The sequence below is a fragment of the Falco naumanni genome, chromosome 5 (assembly GCF_017639655.2).
Source record: "Falco naumanni isolate bFalNau1 chromosome 5, bFalNau1.pat, whole genome shotgun sequence".
In the NCBI taxonomy this organism is placed as follows: Eukaryota; Metazoa; Chordata; class Aves; order Falconiformes; family Falconidae; genus Falco; species Falco naumanni.
The window spans coordinates 76,339,622-76,355,449 of NC_054058.1; the positions used below are offsets into that span (position 1 = coordinate 76,339,622).

Consider the following 15,828-nt stretch of genomic DNA (forward strand, 5'->3'; position numbering starts at 1 on the left):
TTGAGTAAAATATGTTACTTCCATTGACTTTAGAACAGCAAAATCAGAGAAGCCACCCCTGGGACTTCATGTAAAGTCTTTTTCCAGTTTTTGTGCAGAATTCTAGAGGAATAGTCACAACCTGGTGAATTAACTCATGCTACATGCTGCAACATATTATATTCTACTCATAAAAAAAATCTATACCCCAAACCCCTATGCTAATATAATGTAATTTAAGATGTACAATCAAGCATTCAAAAGCTAGGAAGACTTGTTTCTTGTACATCTTAGAATTCACATAATGCACCAATTCTTAATTTCCATGTGATGTGTATTGAGTGTAGAGCATGTTTTTATTTATATGTGTATGTGTGTACGTATACATACACACATACAAAAACATGCTCTGCACTGAATACACATCATATGGAAAAAAAGAAGTTAGGTAATTAAAAATTGCATCATTGTGTATATATACACATATATGTGCATGTATCTATGCATACATTCCTACATACACATATATATATATACATGTTTATTATTTCATGTGGACAATACAAATTTTTTGCAGTTGATGCTGACTTAGCTGGTGTCAGATGTATGCTGATATAAATCATCTCTTAATTATACCGGTGCAAGTGAGATCTGAACCGAGACTTCACTGAAAATGCAAGACCACAAAGCAAGAAATATATGCTGGGAACACCCAGCTGCTTATTATTAGAAGCATAAGATAACCCCAAGCTGTGGATACCATAAACTGCTAAATGGATTTGAGTAAGAAGCTGTTAGTTTTTTTCTCACATGAATTGAACTGTTAAGTGCTCGGAGGGAATAATATACTTTAGTTTACCTTATGCTTCAGACACCTAGAATAAAAAAGCTGATACTACAATTCCTAACAGAAACATGCAACTATCTTTTGTTTCTCAGTTCTCGTTACGATGAAAAATAGAACCAGAAAGCAAGTGTAGTGTGCTGTACAGGAGAGGAAGAGGAAGGGCAGGAATTACTAAGAGGTCATTACCATAACAGGAGTCTGTGACAGAGCAGGATGCTGCAAAATCTATTTGCAAGAAAGAGTCTTCATTGACAATGATGTCAGTGGTGACAACGTAGCGGGTGCTGGCTTTCTCAATGAACACTAGAGCATCCCCAGTAGAGCCACAGACTGGCATCTTTGTTCCACCAGGATGGAGCAGCCACTTTCTGCTATCCAGTGTGGTGAAATCATCTTCTAATACTGTATTGCCAGAGATGTTTCCTCCAATAAGAATCTGAAACATTAGGAAAGGAAATTGTTATTGAAAAGAAAAAATGTCTAGAAGTCTTCACAAACATACATGTGACATAGCATCCTGGAGGAGGAAGAGATTTACTGATTGACGCATATATAGTCTGCTGGCCCAAAATACACAAATTTAGTTTGTAAAGAGTTTAGGTTATGAGGAAGGGGAATATCTTTTTCCTACAAAGGAGTCCTAAAGAGATCCGTTCAGCTATACAAAGCTGAAGTTCAGGGAAGTGAACTCCATCCTGGGTGAATTAAAACTGCTCACAAAAATAAATGTTGGTATGAGCAAAGTTATTACACTGTCATTTTTCCTACTGACTGCTCAGCTCTGCTGTAATCTGGTGCACTCCTACGAGATTGCATGGGCTGATAGAATTGGGCAAAAAGTCTCTTTTGCCATTGACTGTAAGATGTCAGCATTTTACCACTCAACAGCAAGCAAGGTAGAATTAATTTTCATTTGCTATCTGAATTTGGGTTTTGATTGTTCTGAACTAAAATTAACCAAATTCAATGAAGTTACAGGAATGAAAGAATGAGGACTTTTTCATTTTTAAATGGAGGGATGGGAAGTAAAATTTTGTAACCACATCATTAAATGTGGCTAGGAGTTCAGTTTCTGGATTCCTCCTAAGGACCTGAACTAACTCCTTTAAAAAATCATTCATATGTTTAAGCAAGTTTAACTTGGACAGCCCAATAACACTACTTAGAGAGCAATCACTTTAGTGAGGTTTCTTGAGGTTTCTACCAAGTAATAAAAAGAAACATAATAATCTTTATAGAAGCAATTCTCAAATAGGAAACAACTTTGTTTTCAAAATTAGAAGACTGATTATAGACTGACATTTTTCAGCATTTTTTTTCTATTACATTCTACCAAGCCAGTTACATATTTGGACAGAGTTTAAATGAAGGATTTTAAAGTTTAAAACTCAGACTTGCATGTTGCATGGTAAGGGCTTCTGCAGTGTGAACCTGAGGCTCTACTCATGTACGAAGGACTTTCCTAGCTCCAAAATGGGCGTTCAGTACCCTGCATGGAAACTGTGTGTTAAAAACACAAGCTTAGCAAAGAGTAATTGTTTATTTTTATTTTAATTTTTAAATTTAAAATATTTTTAAGATAAAATCTATTATTTTGCTAATTATTATAATTCTGGAATATCTTTATACAAAGCATTTTTGCTTGACCTGCTGAAATGACGTATGCCAACAAAAGGGAAACATTAAGACTGAAAACAGTCTACAGCTGTATTATCAACAAACAGTCCACAGGATTCCTTACCTGGTCGATTACCCAGGGACTGTAGAAATGTCCATTCTCGGATGGTTGCCACCAGCGAAGCTGAGTGGAGCTGGAGCGAGCCTTCAAGGGAATTTCCAGGGCAATGTATCGTCCCACATTGCTGGAGTTACTGAAGAGGAACTCCTGGAGAAGGTTCCATGTGAGGCCCCCATTGAGCGAGTACTGCAGCAGCACAGGCTGGCTTCTGGGGTCTGGCACCCCCTTGCCGCATCCCAGTCTCATGAAGAACTGCACAAATCTAACAGGGGGAGCAATTACTGGGAAGATTTCTTTTCTGCAACATCCTACACAACCAACTAGAAAGACTTTGAGTTTGTCTATTGACTAGCCCTGTGGTTTCTTGCTATAGGAGTCAGCTTTAGGGAGGTCTTATGATTTCCTTTTCAAAGCCTCCATAATATAAGTAGACAGACAGGTGGGGTGACAAAAATTCATTTTGCCTGTGTGGTCGTTTGCCAGGCAGAAGAGGCTGAACAAAGCCAGTCATTTACGTTTTGAGCTTTTGTCTGCATAGCAGATGGTGTTGCAAATATCAGAAACATAATCCTGGGTGAAATTTTTTATCCCTGTAGCCCATGAGTACAGATATTAGTGACAGAAAAGCAATGGTACCCTAAGTAGATCATAATTTGCTATGAATTTGCTGAAATGCTTGAATTCAAAATAAGCATCTTGGTTTCCCGTTGGCATAAACTAGAGAAAATCCGGACAGGAGAACAAAGCACGTTTCACTTTCAGGGATCATTTGGTCCATTTAGTCAGCCTGGGAAATTTGTCTAAATCACACCGCTTAAATGTGCTGGTTCCCCTGAAGCCAGCCCAAGCCACCCAGGGAAACCAGCACTTTCATCCCCTATTTAATTGGCTTCTCCAAAGCAGCACAATAGACTTGTATCAAACTGTGAAATTCTTCTGGTTAGCCGATGCTCTTAAATAGCTCTACTATGCGCTTGGAGTAGAGGGAACCGCTGCTGTAATGATATTTACCTATCAGACTTGCTGCGATATTACAAGTATTAATTCATGTTTGCACAGCTTTCACACAGCTTTAGAGTGTTGTATCTGTTCTAATTATTATTGCATTAGTGCTGCCTGGATCACGGTTAAATGAAATGGTGCAGAAGAAGTTCTGTTTCAAAAGTCTTGCTCTGGTTTGATATGCAGGTAGATCCACTGGGAGCGGAGGCTGCAGAGGTGCTGGGCAGACAAAGCTTCAATAAAACACCAGACCTGCAAGTCAATTAATTCTAGTCCTCTCTGTGACTCACGGTTTCTCTTCCTACTATATATATAACTTCTTTCGCTATAGATTATATCCACCTCCATGTCCCAGACATAACTTATTGCTTGTGCTGTAAAGGAGCACTGGGGACCCTCATGGATCAACGTATCAACTGTAATGGATTGGATTCACTACTGGCAAGTCTTTGTGCCTCCTCAGATTTACTCTGACATTCACCACATAATTCAAAGGAAATAAACCCAGGTGACCTTGTCTCTGTTGAATCTGGTCTCTGCGGATTGCTGTTCTTTTATCTGAATTTTTACTAATATCATAATAACCCACTCAAAAATAGGTAACGATGTCTAGCAGATAAAAAAGTAATTTTAAATATCTCTCTTCTCATCTCACAGATATTTTGCAAAGGCTCTGCCTATTTTGAAATGGAAAAGCAAAGTTTTCTTGTAGGTCTAGTAACACTAAAATGTGTGGATATTCTAGTAATTCAGAATTGAAAGGGATTTGGTTAGTTATGACACCTCAAATATTCTGTCCCCACTGATATTTCATGCTGTACAGTTTCAGCTACTGGTATCACCATGATGGTGACATACTGTCCCCTGTGTTACATTCTTTAAAATATAAATGTGATGGCAATGGATAATGGATTGCAAAGTCCACTTCATTTCAATCCCCAGGTGCTGAGCGTGGCCTGCAGCACTGATAGACACCACTGCCCACCTGCGTACTTCAAGACATCTCCTCGTAAGAAAAGGGGAAGTTTTGATGTGACTACTGAGTCTAAGTACCCTTAAAGATATTTATTAGAAGTGCTGCTTCTCCTCATTCCTGGCATAAACTGAAACCTCTTCCCACATCCTGTGCAGAATTTGGTACATCTGTGTCACAGCCAGATCTGTTGTGCTTTGCAGGTGGCTGATAGAGTCAGCCTGAAAATTAAGAAAACCCTACTGCAATTACTTCAGGTTGCTAAAGAGCAGCCCCCAGCAATGCCGCTGCAGTCTGCCTTGCTGTTCAGAAGACAACATACAGTTATTTGTTGATAACTGTTATTTTTCATCAGCATATACATGAAATTAAACGTGCTGTTTTGTTTTCCTTTTACTAAGACAGAAGTCATTTATCTCCATGTAACACCTTGAGGTCAATATATGCAAATCCAGCCACAGACTGTCACGAAGAGGAGATAAATGATGGCTCTTTGAACACGAGTAATAAGGAAAACATGTCATTTAGTGTAATGGAGCAACTTACAAGATCTTTTGTTTCTTTTGTTAAACAATCTTTTAATTTCAGAATGGTCTAGGAAATAAAATCAGTGCAGAGTATTTATGTTTGTATTTACCAAGTTCTGAAAAAAGTTTGCTGTAAGGAATCTTACAAATTCAATACAGGGATCTTTAATATTGCACCTCACTGAGGGTTAGCTAACTGCTGATCTAAAAAATATAATGGTTAGAAATTAGGCATCTTTATTGACCATGAGGTTCTGCAATTAAATGATTATTTAAAGCTTCAATGCTAATGAAGACAAGTCAAAAAGAAATAAAGCACCTGTTAGAGTGTTCCCCAAAGAACATTAGAGAGAAGTAGGGTGGTTACAAGAGATCAGTAGAAAAAAGTCTCAGACAAAATGCCATCTTTCCGAAGTAGTAAGGTAAGGATATAAGCTAAAATATGGAAATAATTAGAAAACAATGCCTATTTGTTAGCATGCACACAATTAGGATGTGGTTTAAATTTTAGTGTACGTTTTTTTAATGTGGCTTGCTTAGCATGTCTCACTTATCAAATACCTCCTCTGTGGGCTGTAATGACACAACATAATCTCTAAATACACTTAAAAATATTTGTTTTTCAGTTGCTGTGCTCACTGTAGCTGGTGACAGCTTGATGGGAAATTCTCAGTGAATTATGTGCACAATACGAAGAAAGTAAGCTTCAAAAATGAAAGAATTATGAGATGATGAATGTAAAAGTTACTCCTTGGCAGCAGATACTCCTGTTTCAGCAATGGCTCATAATACACCAAACTGTAAGACAAGCAGAGCGTGTGATACGCAATTGATTTCTCATGTTATGCATTTAAAAAATAAAAACTTGCATAAACTACTGAAGGTGTGGCACCAGATCCTGGAGTTCTTATTAAGGTAAAAAAAACCCACAAAAATTTAAATGATCCATTAAAGTTCAAATTAAATTTAATTTAAAATGGTAACAATGGTCAAAATGGAATATTCACTACCGTAAGGACCACAGAATATATCAGCTTGCCTTTACCACAGAAGTGTTGCATATATATTATTTTTCAGTATGTTATTTCTATAGTGAAATCCTGAAAGAACTTTGAAATTGTGTTACCTGGCTTGTGACAAATCTAGGTCTCGAGTCATCAACATACGTAAGCCTTCTTCGTTAAAGAAAAGGTTGTTTCCTCCAGACATGATGCCACATTTCCTTGATGGCTTTCCACCACTCACAAGCAGGAATCTGTCTGACTCCAGCTGACCTGAATACACAGTGAACACATATTTATGATTTAGTCCAAAGTGCTCCTACTGCAAGAGTACTGTTTCCAGGGGAAGAGAGCTAAATTAAACATCACATGCAGAGTGAAGAAATATTCGATGTTTCCAATGCAATGCATTCTAGAAAACTGCCATGAATCAAGACAAAATAAACAAAAAACCCTCAGAAGTATGAAATCTGCGATCTTACTCTCTAGTTATTCACAAGATTTGCCACTTTTCTACATTTTTCTTAAAATAATGAGAAAGTACTCAGGGCTATAAAGAATCTTTGGGTATCATGTGGTAGCGGGCAAGCAAAGGCTTGCAAAATTCAAAGTGAACAGCAGCACGTATGAAGGAATGAGTTTGGTTCACAGGTGCTGCTTTACTCAAAACGGGCTCTTCTTGCCATGCTTGCTACTGGGGGAAACCTCAAGGTGGTTTTAGAGTTGTGTAGGTGACTGCTGTGTGTGCCCAGGCCTGCATGAGGCTTTGAGTTCCCTCCTGCCATTGCTCGCTTGGAGACCCCAAGCTGTGCCTGCCGAGTGGTGGCCCTCACCGCTGAGACACAGGGTCCGCCCTGAAACCATGTTTGCTGTATTAAGGCCACTTAGGCTTCCCTTGTAGTGAGAAACGGCACAACATTAAAGCCCGCTGTTGTTTGCCTCACTTGCACGCATTCTGTCTGTGTTAAAGTCAAACTACCATCAAACCATCATTTTCTTCTAAAATTATTTTCTACATATAAAGTTTCAGGAAATTCTATTTCGGTGAAGATTTTGTATTCCAGCATTAACATCTTCACAAATAATCAGACACTCCAAACTAGACAACTGATAGCCATTGAACATTCACAAACCATGCCTGAGAATGACATCTAAATTACTTGGTTCACGGGAATCCCCCTCCAGCATAAATTACATTCAGAAGCATGCAGAGGTGAGGAAGACTTTGCTGTTTTATCCCTTGAGCTCAGGGTTTCACTAAGACAGACAGGCAGAACTCGTACCCCTGCAAAAAACAAAGAGATACCTTCAAAATCATCCTTAAGGAAGTCAGAGTTCTTGGTACTTATTTTGCAGGTTGGCCCAGAGTACCCAGGGTCACAGATGCACTTTGTGCCGTTGATACAGCTGCCGTGCCCGTTGCACATCTCCTCGCACTGTGGGCCAATGTACACATTGTCAATGGCCCAAGTCACTGGCTGGGATCCAGCAGGGTAAAATCCTTGGTACCATCTAAACCTTGCCAACCTGAAAAAGGCATAAAATGTATTTAATTGAAATAATAATTCCATCTTTTTTGTATTCTGTAGATATACAAAATACTATGCAATATATACAGTATTCTTTCTGTTGGAACTGGCTTGATAAATAGCATAATTCTAGAAACTGACTGCTCTATCTAATTCCTTCAGTACCTCATGCATCTTTATGTTGACATTCAACCCAAGTACTGACAGAAATAAAAATAACATTATTCATTACTTATAATACCAAAACTGAATGACGGACTTGAAAATGGGATTTGAAATCTAACCGCTCTTCTCTCCATCGTCATGGGGAGGATGAATGGCTGTGGTCTGATGGATTTCCTTCTGCTTTGGCTTACAGTGTCTGGGTCAGACCAGGCCACTTTCACTCCTTCCCGGAGAGTGAAACCCTACTTCATGCTGCCACTCTCCCCCCAGGGAGTCCACCTGTGAAGCTGGGGTGCTAGGATCTCATCCTCAGTTACATGGAAAGAAAACATGACCTGCCATGTCACTGGCTTGCTTTCGGTGGCTTAATCTTAAACCAGACTGATATTGCAAGTTGTTAATTTAAACTATATTCTCCTTTGGGTGCTGTCCTGTCATTTTTAATTCACCTCCTAAGTGCTACTCGCATCAATGCTGCATATAAAGAGCAACTGACTGGGGAAGAAGAGAAAACAAATTGAGAGAGGGAAAAACACTTGAGAGACTAATTTTATTCCCAATTGAGAAAATGTTTTAAAGGAGGAAGGAAATCAGAAGAGTGAGAAGGGAAAAGCACTTAATTGCCTTGCATGTTTAATGTGTCTTGTTAGAGATAACTAAATGCAGCAGGAGAATCAATAGCATGGGTAGCTGATGAGTTTTTTTGTCTTGATTTGCTAAAAAAGAGTTTTTATGAGGGGATTCAGGTGACAAAGGATAGCTGATGGGTGGGGACACTACTGAGAGTTTCCAGAAAGACACCCAAGAGCCAGAGTCCTGCTGGAAGTCAAAAACATTGATTTTAATGCACCCTGAGGTAAAGGACACAAGTGTGAGGCTGGAGGTGTCGTAAGCTCCTCTTCAGAGAACTCTGCCACACAAGCTGGAATTGTGCCACCCCTGAGGCATGTCAGCTCCTTCTCTCAGGCTCCCTCCTGGTGAGGGTGAACCATGACGCGTGTCTGAAGCAGAGCGAAATACCGGTCTTCCTGAAGGGGGTTGGGTTTCTTCACTGGCTCAACAGGCCACAGACTTTTCCTTCAGGACACAATTAGAATACTAATTCTTAGTTACAGCTGTCTGCTGAGAACGTATATTAATTTCCAAACTAACATACACAGTGGAAATAACTGAAAATGTCTTCATCTTCATTTAAATATAATCACTTGACACTTTGTGCATGAATTACACAAGGAGTCAGGTTTGGAGTTTCTTTCTTGTTATTCCAGGGGATTCTAGTGAAGAAAATCCCCCTTCAGCCCTCTGGCCCTAGAATTTCGTGGCACCGAACTCTCCATGGAAGCTGCTCTGTGCTGTTGGGTTTGGCTGGCTGTCAGCAACTGGCTTCTGGCCTTTGCGTTGGGGAAGGAACAGGAAGGCAGGCAGGCAAATGCGCTAGAAACACTCAGGAACAGAGAACTAAATCAAAATACCTGGAAGGTTTAAATGAGTTAGGAGTCTGCACAGTCAAAATTTTCACTTGGAAGGATGCATTCGTAGTTGGGTAAAGAGTCAAATAATTCTTTTGGGCAAAAGCAGAAGGACAAATGAGCTGCTGCAAGAGGTAGTTACCTATTCCACACTTGAAAAGGTAACAGTCATAAACCACAAAATGAAAATTTAAAATTTAAATGTTTTCTTAAATTAAACATCCATGTTTTCCAAATTTGGTTCTCATCTCTTACATAGGTTTATTCATACTTTCAAAGGCACATACAGGGCCGTTTATTTAGTAGAAGACCCACTGCATTCAGTAGTTTCATAAATACTTAGTCTCATGGTTGCATAGACTCATAAAGTCTCATAGTTGCATAGCTCGTTTTCATTCATACATGCTACAGTTTAATCCTTAATGATGTGATCTTTTACATAAACTGAGTTGATGCTAGAAGACAGATTTCTCTGAAAACAGTAACCAGCACTGTTTTATACTTTGAAAATTTACGTAATGTTATGCCTGCTAGCATATGTCGTTTTTCTATGCTGTGTATCTGTTATCACCCAACCTGGCTTGTTCCACAAACTTTAAGTTTCTGAGTGACTGCAGCAGTTAGTTTCATAGAATGACAGAATTTTATAGCTACAAGAGATCTCAAGTATTTACATCAGTCCATTTCCTTACAATGAAGTAAAATCAAGTTTATGCTAGCTCACATTTTACTGCATTTTCTAGTGAATTTCAAATTTTATGCAATAATATCTTTGATAAATTCACATGGCGAATTCACTGCAGTAAAGAACATTCAAAACACTATAAGGACAGTCAGTTTTGCATTAATTTTACCACGCAACCCACTTCCATAAAGATGTCACCAATTAGATATCCGGATAAATAGGAAATCATCTGTTGTTATTCTACATTAGCATTAGGCATAATGTATTTTTGGGAATTTTCTGAACACTAACTAACATTCAGGACAAAAACTGGAGAAAAACTGATCATCTGCTCTGCTCTAGTGCAACAATTCTTACACACCGCTGGGAGAACGTTTTGGATGGAAAATACAAATGAAAACAAACAACAAGTAGCTTGGCAGGAATAGGAGCTGGACACTTACCCACAGAGGTGCAGTTTTCCAAAGTGAATGACCTCCCTTCTCCAGCCCTGGGTGGTGCCTGCGTAGTAAGTGCTGCTTGGGTGATGCTCGGTGGAGCAGAGGGAGCTGAGGTGGCTGCTGCTGCTGTAGCACAAGGGGAGCAGCAGGTGCCACGTCGCCCCCAGATCTCGTGAGAACTCCAGCTTTACTGGGTCAGCAGAGGAACTATCAGTGGTGCAGCCGATATTGATCTGGAGGCCAAGACATGAAATACAGAAGATAACATAGGGCAGGTTGTGGAACTCCTGATCACTCTTTTGTCTCTTCGCCTCTCCCATTTGGTAAGGTATATATTTAGCCCAGGAAAACAGGGATCTGGGAACTCATTTAACAACTGGGATGATTTACTCAAGACATGCATGTGAACATGAACTCTTGCACATTGCCCTACCTATCCATAGGCATATTGCACTCTAGCTTATCATAAAATTAATGTAATATGAAATCCCCAACTACTTCTATTAAGAGAAAACTGTAAAGATAATTAGACAAAATCCCAAAGGAGAGCTGCTAACGTTGCTGGAGCAAATGCATCAGCTTTTGCAGTCCTCTGGCAGGTACTTAAGTAATGACAGCACCAAAAAAATGTGCATTTTCAAACCCAGAAATATTAAAACAAAATGTGCAAATATAAACCTTTTGTTAAATTGCTGAGCTGCACTATGGTCCTTCTTGTGTTACACTTCCAAAAAAATGAAAAAGCTTGTGCCACAGGGGGTATGCTATATCACTCCAATGTGTTCTTCAGCTTTCATACTCACTACCCTTTTGTTTATATATAGGAGCAAAGCCCTAGGAGACAGTGTTAAAAGTATCATAGCTGGACTGGATTTAGATTCAATATCACACCAAAATATATTTTAGTAGCGTCAAACTTCTCTGGGTATTCTTACAAGATTCTTGATTTAGAGAACAGTAGAAAAGGCAGAAAACTTACACGAACACAGTTCTACTATTGGAAAAAAAATATAAAATGATGCTTTGTACAGAATATAAGACATCTTAAGACATATCTTCTGCATGCCCCTAGTGCAAAGTAGTCTGCTTTTCTTTCACACTGATATTAGCATGTTCTTTTAGTTTCAAATTGCTCATAATAAAAGAAATAAAATAAATAAAAGAAGAATTAGTTCCCTTACAGGATGACTCTGTCATATAAAATAAGATGTATTATACTTACCATATAAAAAATAAAAACCCATTGCCAATGAAATACAAAGCCTGTACTAAAACTATGGAACATTTTGAGGTTTTTACATATCTTTGTAGCAGAAAGTAAGTTTCTTTATAACATGCTGCTCTGTAATGAAAATCTCTTTATTTCTAAAACCCAATAATACTTAGAACTGTGCAGGAATGTTGAAAATGTATCTGACATTGAATTTCCTTCATCACTCTTCAGTGCACATGAGTCCCATCAACCTACATACGACTAGAAGGGTTATCTACTCATCCGGAATCTTAGAGAGGTGCTTGACCCAATATCGGTTATAACTCTTGGGAGAAACTCTACTGCATTATGCATAACTTCTTCATTTATACTAATATCCTCAAAAACGTGAGCTGAAAACAATGTTCTTACCATATATGGAAGTAAGCATGTAGATTTTATGAGGTTAACGCTCTGAAGACTTATGAATACCTTAAAGTGACCTCAAACATTTTTGTTCTACAGGCTATAATCTATATTTTAAAACAGGAAATGGTTTGCATTCAATAATTTATGAATTAGTTGCATGACAAACTGAAGCATGCATGAGTACACAGCTAAACCTGCTTTTCTTGGAAAACCTTTAGTATCATTTTATTAACTGTTTATAAACTAGTATAATTTGCTGTTTAACACTACATCTTTCTTAAAAGTAGCCTGGTAAATGTAACATGGCAATTTACATGAAAGATTATTTTATGATTTCTTAATGACAATATAATAACCCCTCTAAACTAATACACACTAGGTTAAATGGTTACTCCCATCAGTATCTGCCCTAGCCAGTGCACTATTTAGATTTTAGGATAAACCAGAAACACAGTTTAGTTTAGACTACGTGTTGTCATTGCGGTACCTGTTTCCATTGACTATATGAAAACCAAAAAACCATGCTCTTTATTCATGAGCTTTGGATAACTCACTAAGATGGGATGAATTCAGGCTATCATGGCCAAAAAACAGCTTCTTCTAGAGTGTCTATGAAAGCATGGGCAGAAGCAAAAGGAAAGCAGAGCCTTGGCTCTCTGAGAAAGTACAACAGTGCAGTTAAGCCAGCAGGTAGGAAAAATTAATTTCTAGTGTCACGGATGAAGTTGTAGCTCTCCACCAGGTCACCTTATGGAAGTGCTGCACACTTATCCTGAGCAGGCTGTGAAGTGGTAATCTGGACCCTCATTATATTTTGCTCATCATCTTCTCTGCCAGTGGTGACTCTCCAACCCCCGGGTCATGGACTTTAATGCTATCAGTGCAAGTATACAGGCATGGACAAAGTAGTAACTTCGGCATAAAATTAGAAGAGTTTGAGGCAGAAATTTCCCTTATCTGTGTTAAAAGTGTCACGATATACACACATGAGGGAAAGTAATATCAAAGCAATTACAGGAGAAATTAGACAGGCTTCTGCACTTGGCAATCATAACAGCTGGGCAAATACACCAAAGAGCAGAACCTGGAAGAAGAGAACTCTCTAAGCAAAAGGCAAAATAACTTTCTGAGGACAAGTACCTCAAACTGGATTATAGTGTTTTCATTTACACTCAGGTCCCTTGTTGTAATGGAGTGCTCTCCAACTTCATTTGAAACAAATACCATAGCTGAATCTTCTTCCCTGTAAAAAAAGGAAAGGAACACTTTAGACTCAGTTTATTCCACAGTTCTTTCTAATTTATTGCTGAGAGGTGCTTACGGAGCTCCTTTAGATGAATATGGGCAATAAAGCCCAATGTTTCCTCCAGGGTAGAAAAACCAGTTGTCCTCTTTGGGACCGAAATCAAATGTATCCAAAAGGATCATGGGATTCTTTAAGTTATTTCCATCTATAATTAAGTCATCAATAATCCAGATTTCTTCTTTTTTGCCTACAAAGAAAAGGGAACATTCCTGTTAAGACCTAATACCACTATTATACTACACTAGCATCAGTATCTTCCTTTTGATTAAGAATCATCTAAAGGAGTGGTTGCTGTAGAGCCCGAGCAGCCTGAAAGGCTGATTTCATTCTGCACCTTTTTCCTTGGACTCAGCAGCTTGTGTTTGCCTGGCAAGGGCTCTTTGACAGAGAAGGAAATTCTGATTGACTTCTCTCCAATGGATTATAAATTCAAATATGTTGTAAAATTAGCGCTTTCAAACTGGACAGGAAGGATTAGATTGCCAGATCTTTTGTGCAACTGTTTTTTTTTTTTGTTTTGTTTTGTTGTTTGTTTTTTTTTTTAATCTATCTAAAAGCCTTTGTGTTGATCAGAGGAAGTTAAAAGGCTTCTTTTAAATAAGATTTGTACTTAAGGATAATGTGTGCAAGAAAAGCTTAGTTTTAGGCAGAACCCACCAGAAGAATAAAGTGGGACTGGATTCTTAGGACCAGATTTAAGTTTGCTTTTTTTGTTAGAGATGTGCTAGGCATTTGCCTGCATGGAATAAATTGTTGCTGTATTACTGTGTCTAAACGATTGCTGGAATTCTTTAGAGCCCTTAATGTCAGCTTCTGCTAAGAGATGTGCTCAGAGTAACTGATAGCAGAGGAGAGCTTTCTTCAGCTGGCACATCTCCTACAATCAGGAAGAATGAGCTGCATTCCTCTTGTGGTTTTCTACAGTCCTTTACAATTTAATCAAAAGATTAACTGCTCACTACATACTCTGTCTAAATGGGTTTTTAATGCCTAGTTAATTCTGAGCAAGGTAGGCCCAGCTCCCATTTGCACTTGGGATGTTTTTGTATAATTGGAACATTCTAATGGGCCCTCAGTGTAAATGAGAATCAGGTCCATTAAAAATAATAAGAACCTGAGTGAAGTTAACTTTATCTGTGTTGCTTGACCTCCCCATCCCCCCAGGACCAAATAGCCTTCTGCACACAGTCAATGAGTATCAGGTTAAGGTACTTTCACTTTAAAGCATACAGCAGCTTTATAAGAACAGTAAACATGATTCTGTGATAATTTTAATTGAAGGAGTTAAATTATAAGAAAACATGATTTAAGAGTCTCTATTATTGTTGAGTTTAAAAATCTACCCTCCTACAGATGCTGAGCTGTGCAAGTGTGGACCTGGAGTCCCGTGGGTGTCTCTTCCTTACCGTTGTTGTAAGGTTGCCAAAGCCTGAACCGTGTTGCATTGCTTTGGGCTGCATAGGGCAGAGGAACGTTAATAAAGAGGACGTCTGTAGTCTGTGTGAAGTAAAACTCATCTATCAGGTGCCAAGTGATGCCACCGTTGACAGAATATTGCAGCAGGATGGAATGAGACCTCTCGGGCGTGCCTGGAGCAGAGGACATGCATTTATGTTCATTATAATCCAGTTTTTAAAAGCACTAGCTCAAAAATACTTCTTCAACAACTTCCTTTATCAACAACTTAAGCTATTGAGATGTTATAGGTGGATTGTACACATACGTCTTCCTGCACTTTCCCTTGCTTGCCTGTCTGCAAAATGCTAATGAATTAGGGGCTAAATTTACATTGCTGTTCATTATATGTATGGTCCAAGTTAATTACTTAGATTAGAAGCTATCTCACTATTATAATATTCTAGATTAGAACAAACCAGCTCCTTCTACCACAGACATTTTTCAGTAGTTCAATATTTATTTGCTTGTTTTTCCCAGGTACCAGACATTATCACCATCTGTAGCACCCACAGATAAAGACACAGCCCTTATCCTCACAAATTTATAGTCCATGGCTCTGACTGCAGGCACTGATATGAGCATATTCGTGCCCAGAAATCATATAATTGATGGAAAGCACTGAGGATCTTTATTAGCATGTTTTAACAACAACAGCAGCAATATTCTGTGCTTTAAGCAGGCCTAAAAATCAGTGGTGGAAGTGAGAGTAAAATTTGCATTTTCTGACTACCAGTTCTTCCTTTTTTACTTAAAGCTTTCTAGAGTCAATAAAGACTCTTTACAGCCCTTGCTATTAACATATGCTGATTAAAGCCCAGCACTTGCACTTGGTGTGGTTATCCTGCACAAGCTCAGTCCTCAGTGTCTATTTGGCCCACGCCTGACTTGCTGACCAAGAACATCAACATCTGAGCGACAGTATCTCCAAGCTGAGTTCTCACTTCGACAAATTTACACTATCCACTCCCTTCATAGTGTGGCACAGTGATGGCACATCCCCAAAAACTCATTCCAAGGACAGGAACTAGCAGCAGAAAAGGACTAAGGAACAGGTTTTTCATCCCTGCCTCACTGCATTACTGTGCAAG

At 38.7% G+C, this 15,828-nt stretch overlaps 1 protein-coding gene across 2 annotated transcripts in view; it reads right to left on the minus strand.

Moving 5' to 3' along the window:
* RELN (reelin) overlaps window positions 1-15,828 on the minus strand; it is a 297,403-nt gene that overhangs the window by 33,742 nt on the left and 247,833 nt on the right. For both annotated transcript variants that reach the window (XM_040594080.1, XM_040594079.1), the window contains exons 38-45: window positions 14,689-14,871; window positions 13,298-13,469; window positions 13,117-13,219; window positions 10,359-10,588; window positions 7,374-7,594; window positions 6,193-6,340; window positions 2,568-2,826; window positions 1,013-1,262 (exon numbers count right to left, since the gene is read on the minus strand). In XM_040594080.1, the coding sequence (XP_040450014.1) occupies window positions 1,013-1,262; window positions 2,568-2,826; window positions 6,193-6,340; window positions 7,374-7,594; window positions 10,359-10,588; window positions 13,117-13,219; window positions 13,298-13,469; window positions 14,689-14,871 (1,566 nt within the window). The remainder of the gene's footprint in view (window positions 1-1,012; window positions 1,263-2,567; window positions 2,827-6,192; window positions 6,341-7,373; window positions 7,595-10,358; window positions 10,589-13,116; window positions 13,220-13,297; window positions 13,470-14,688; window positions 14,872-15,828) is intronic.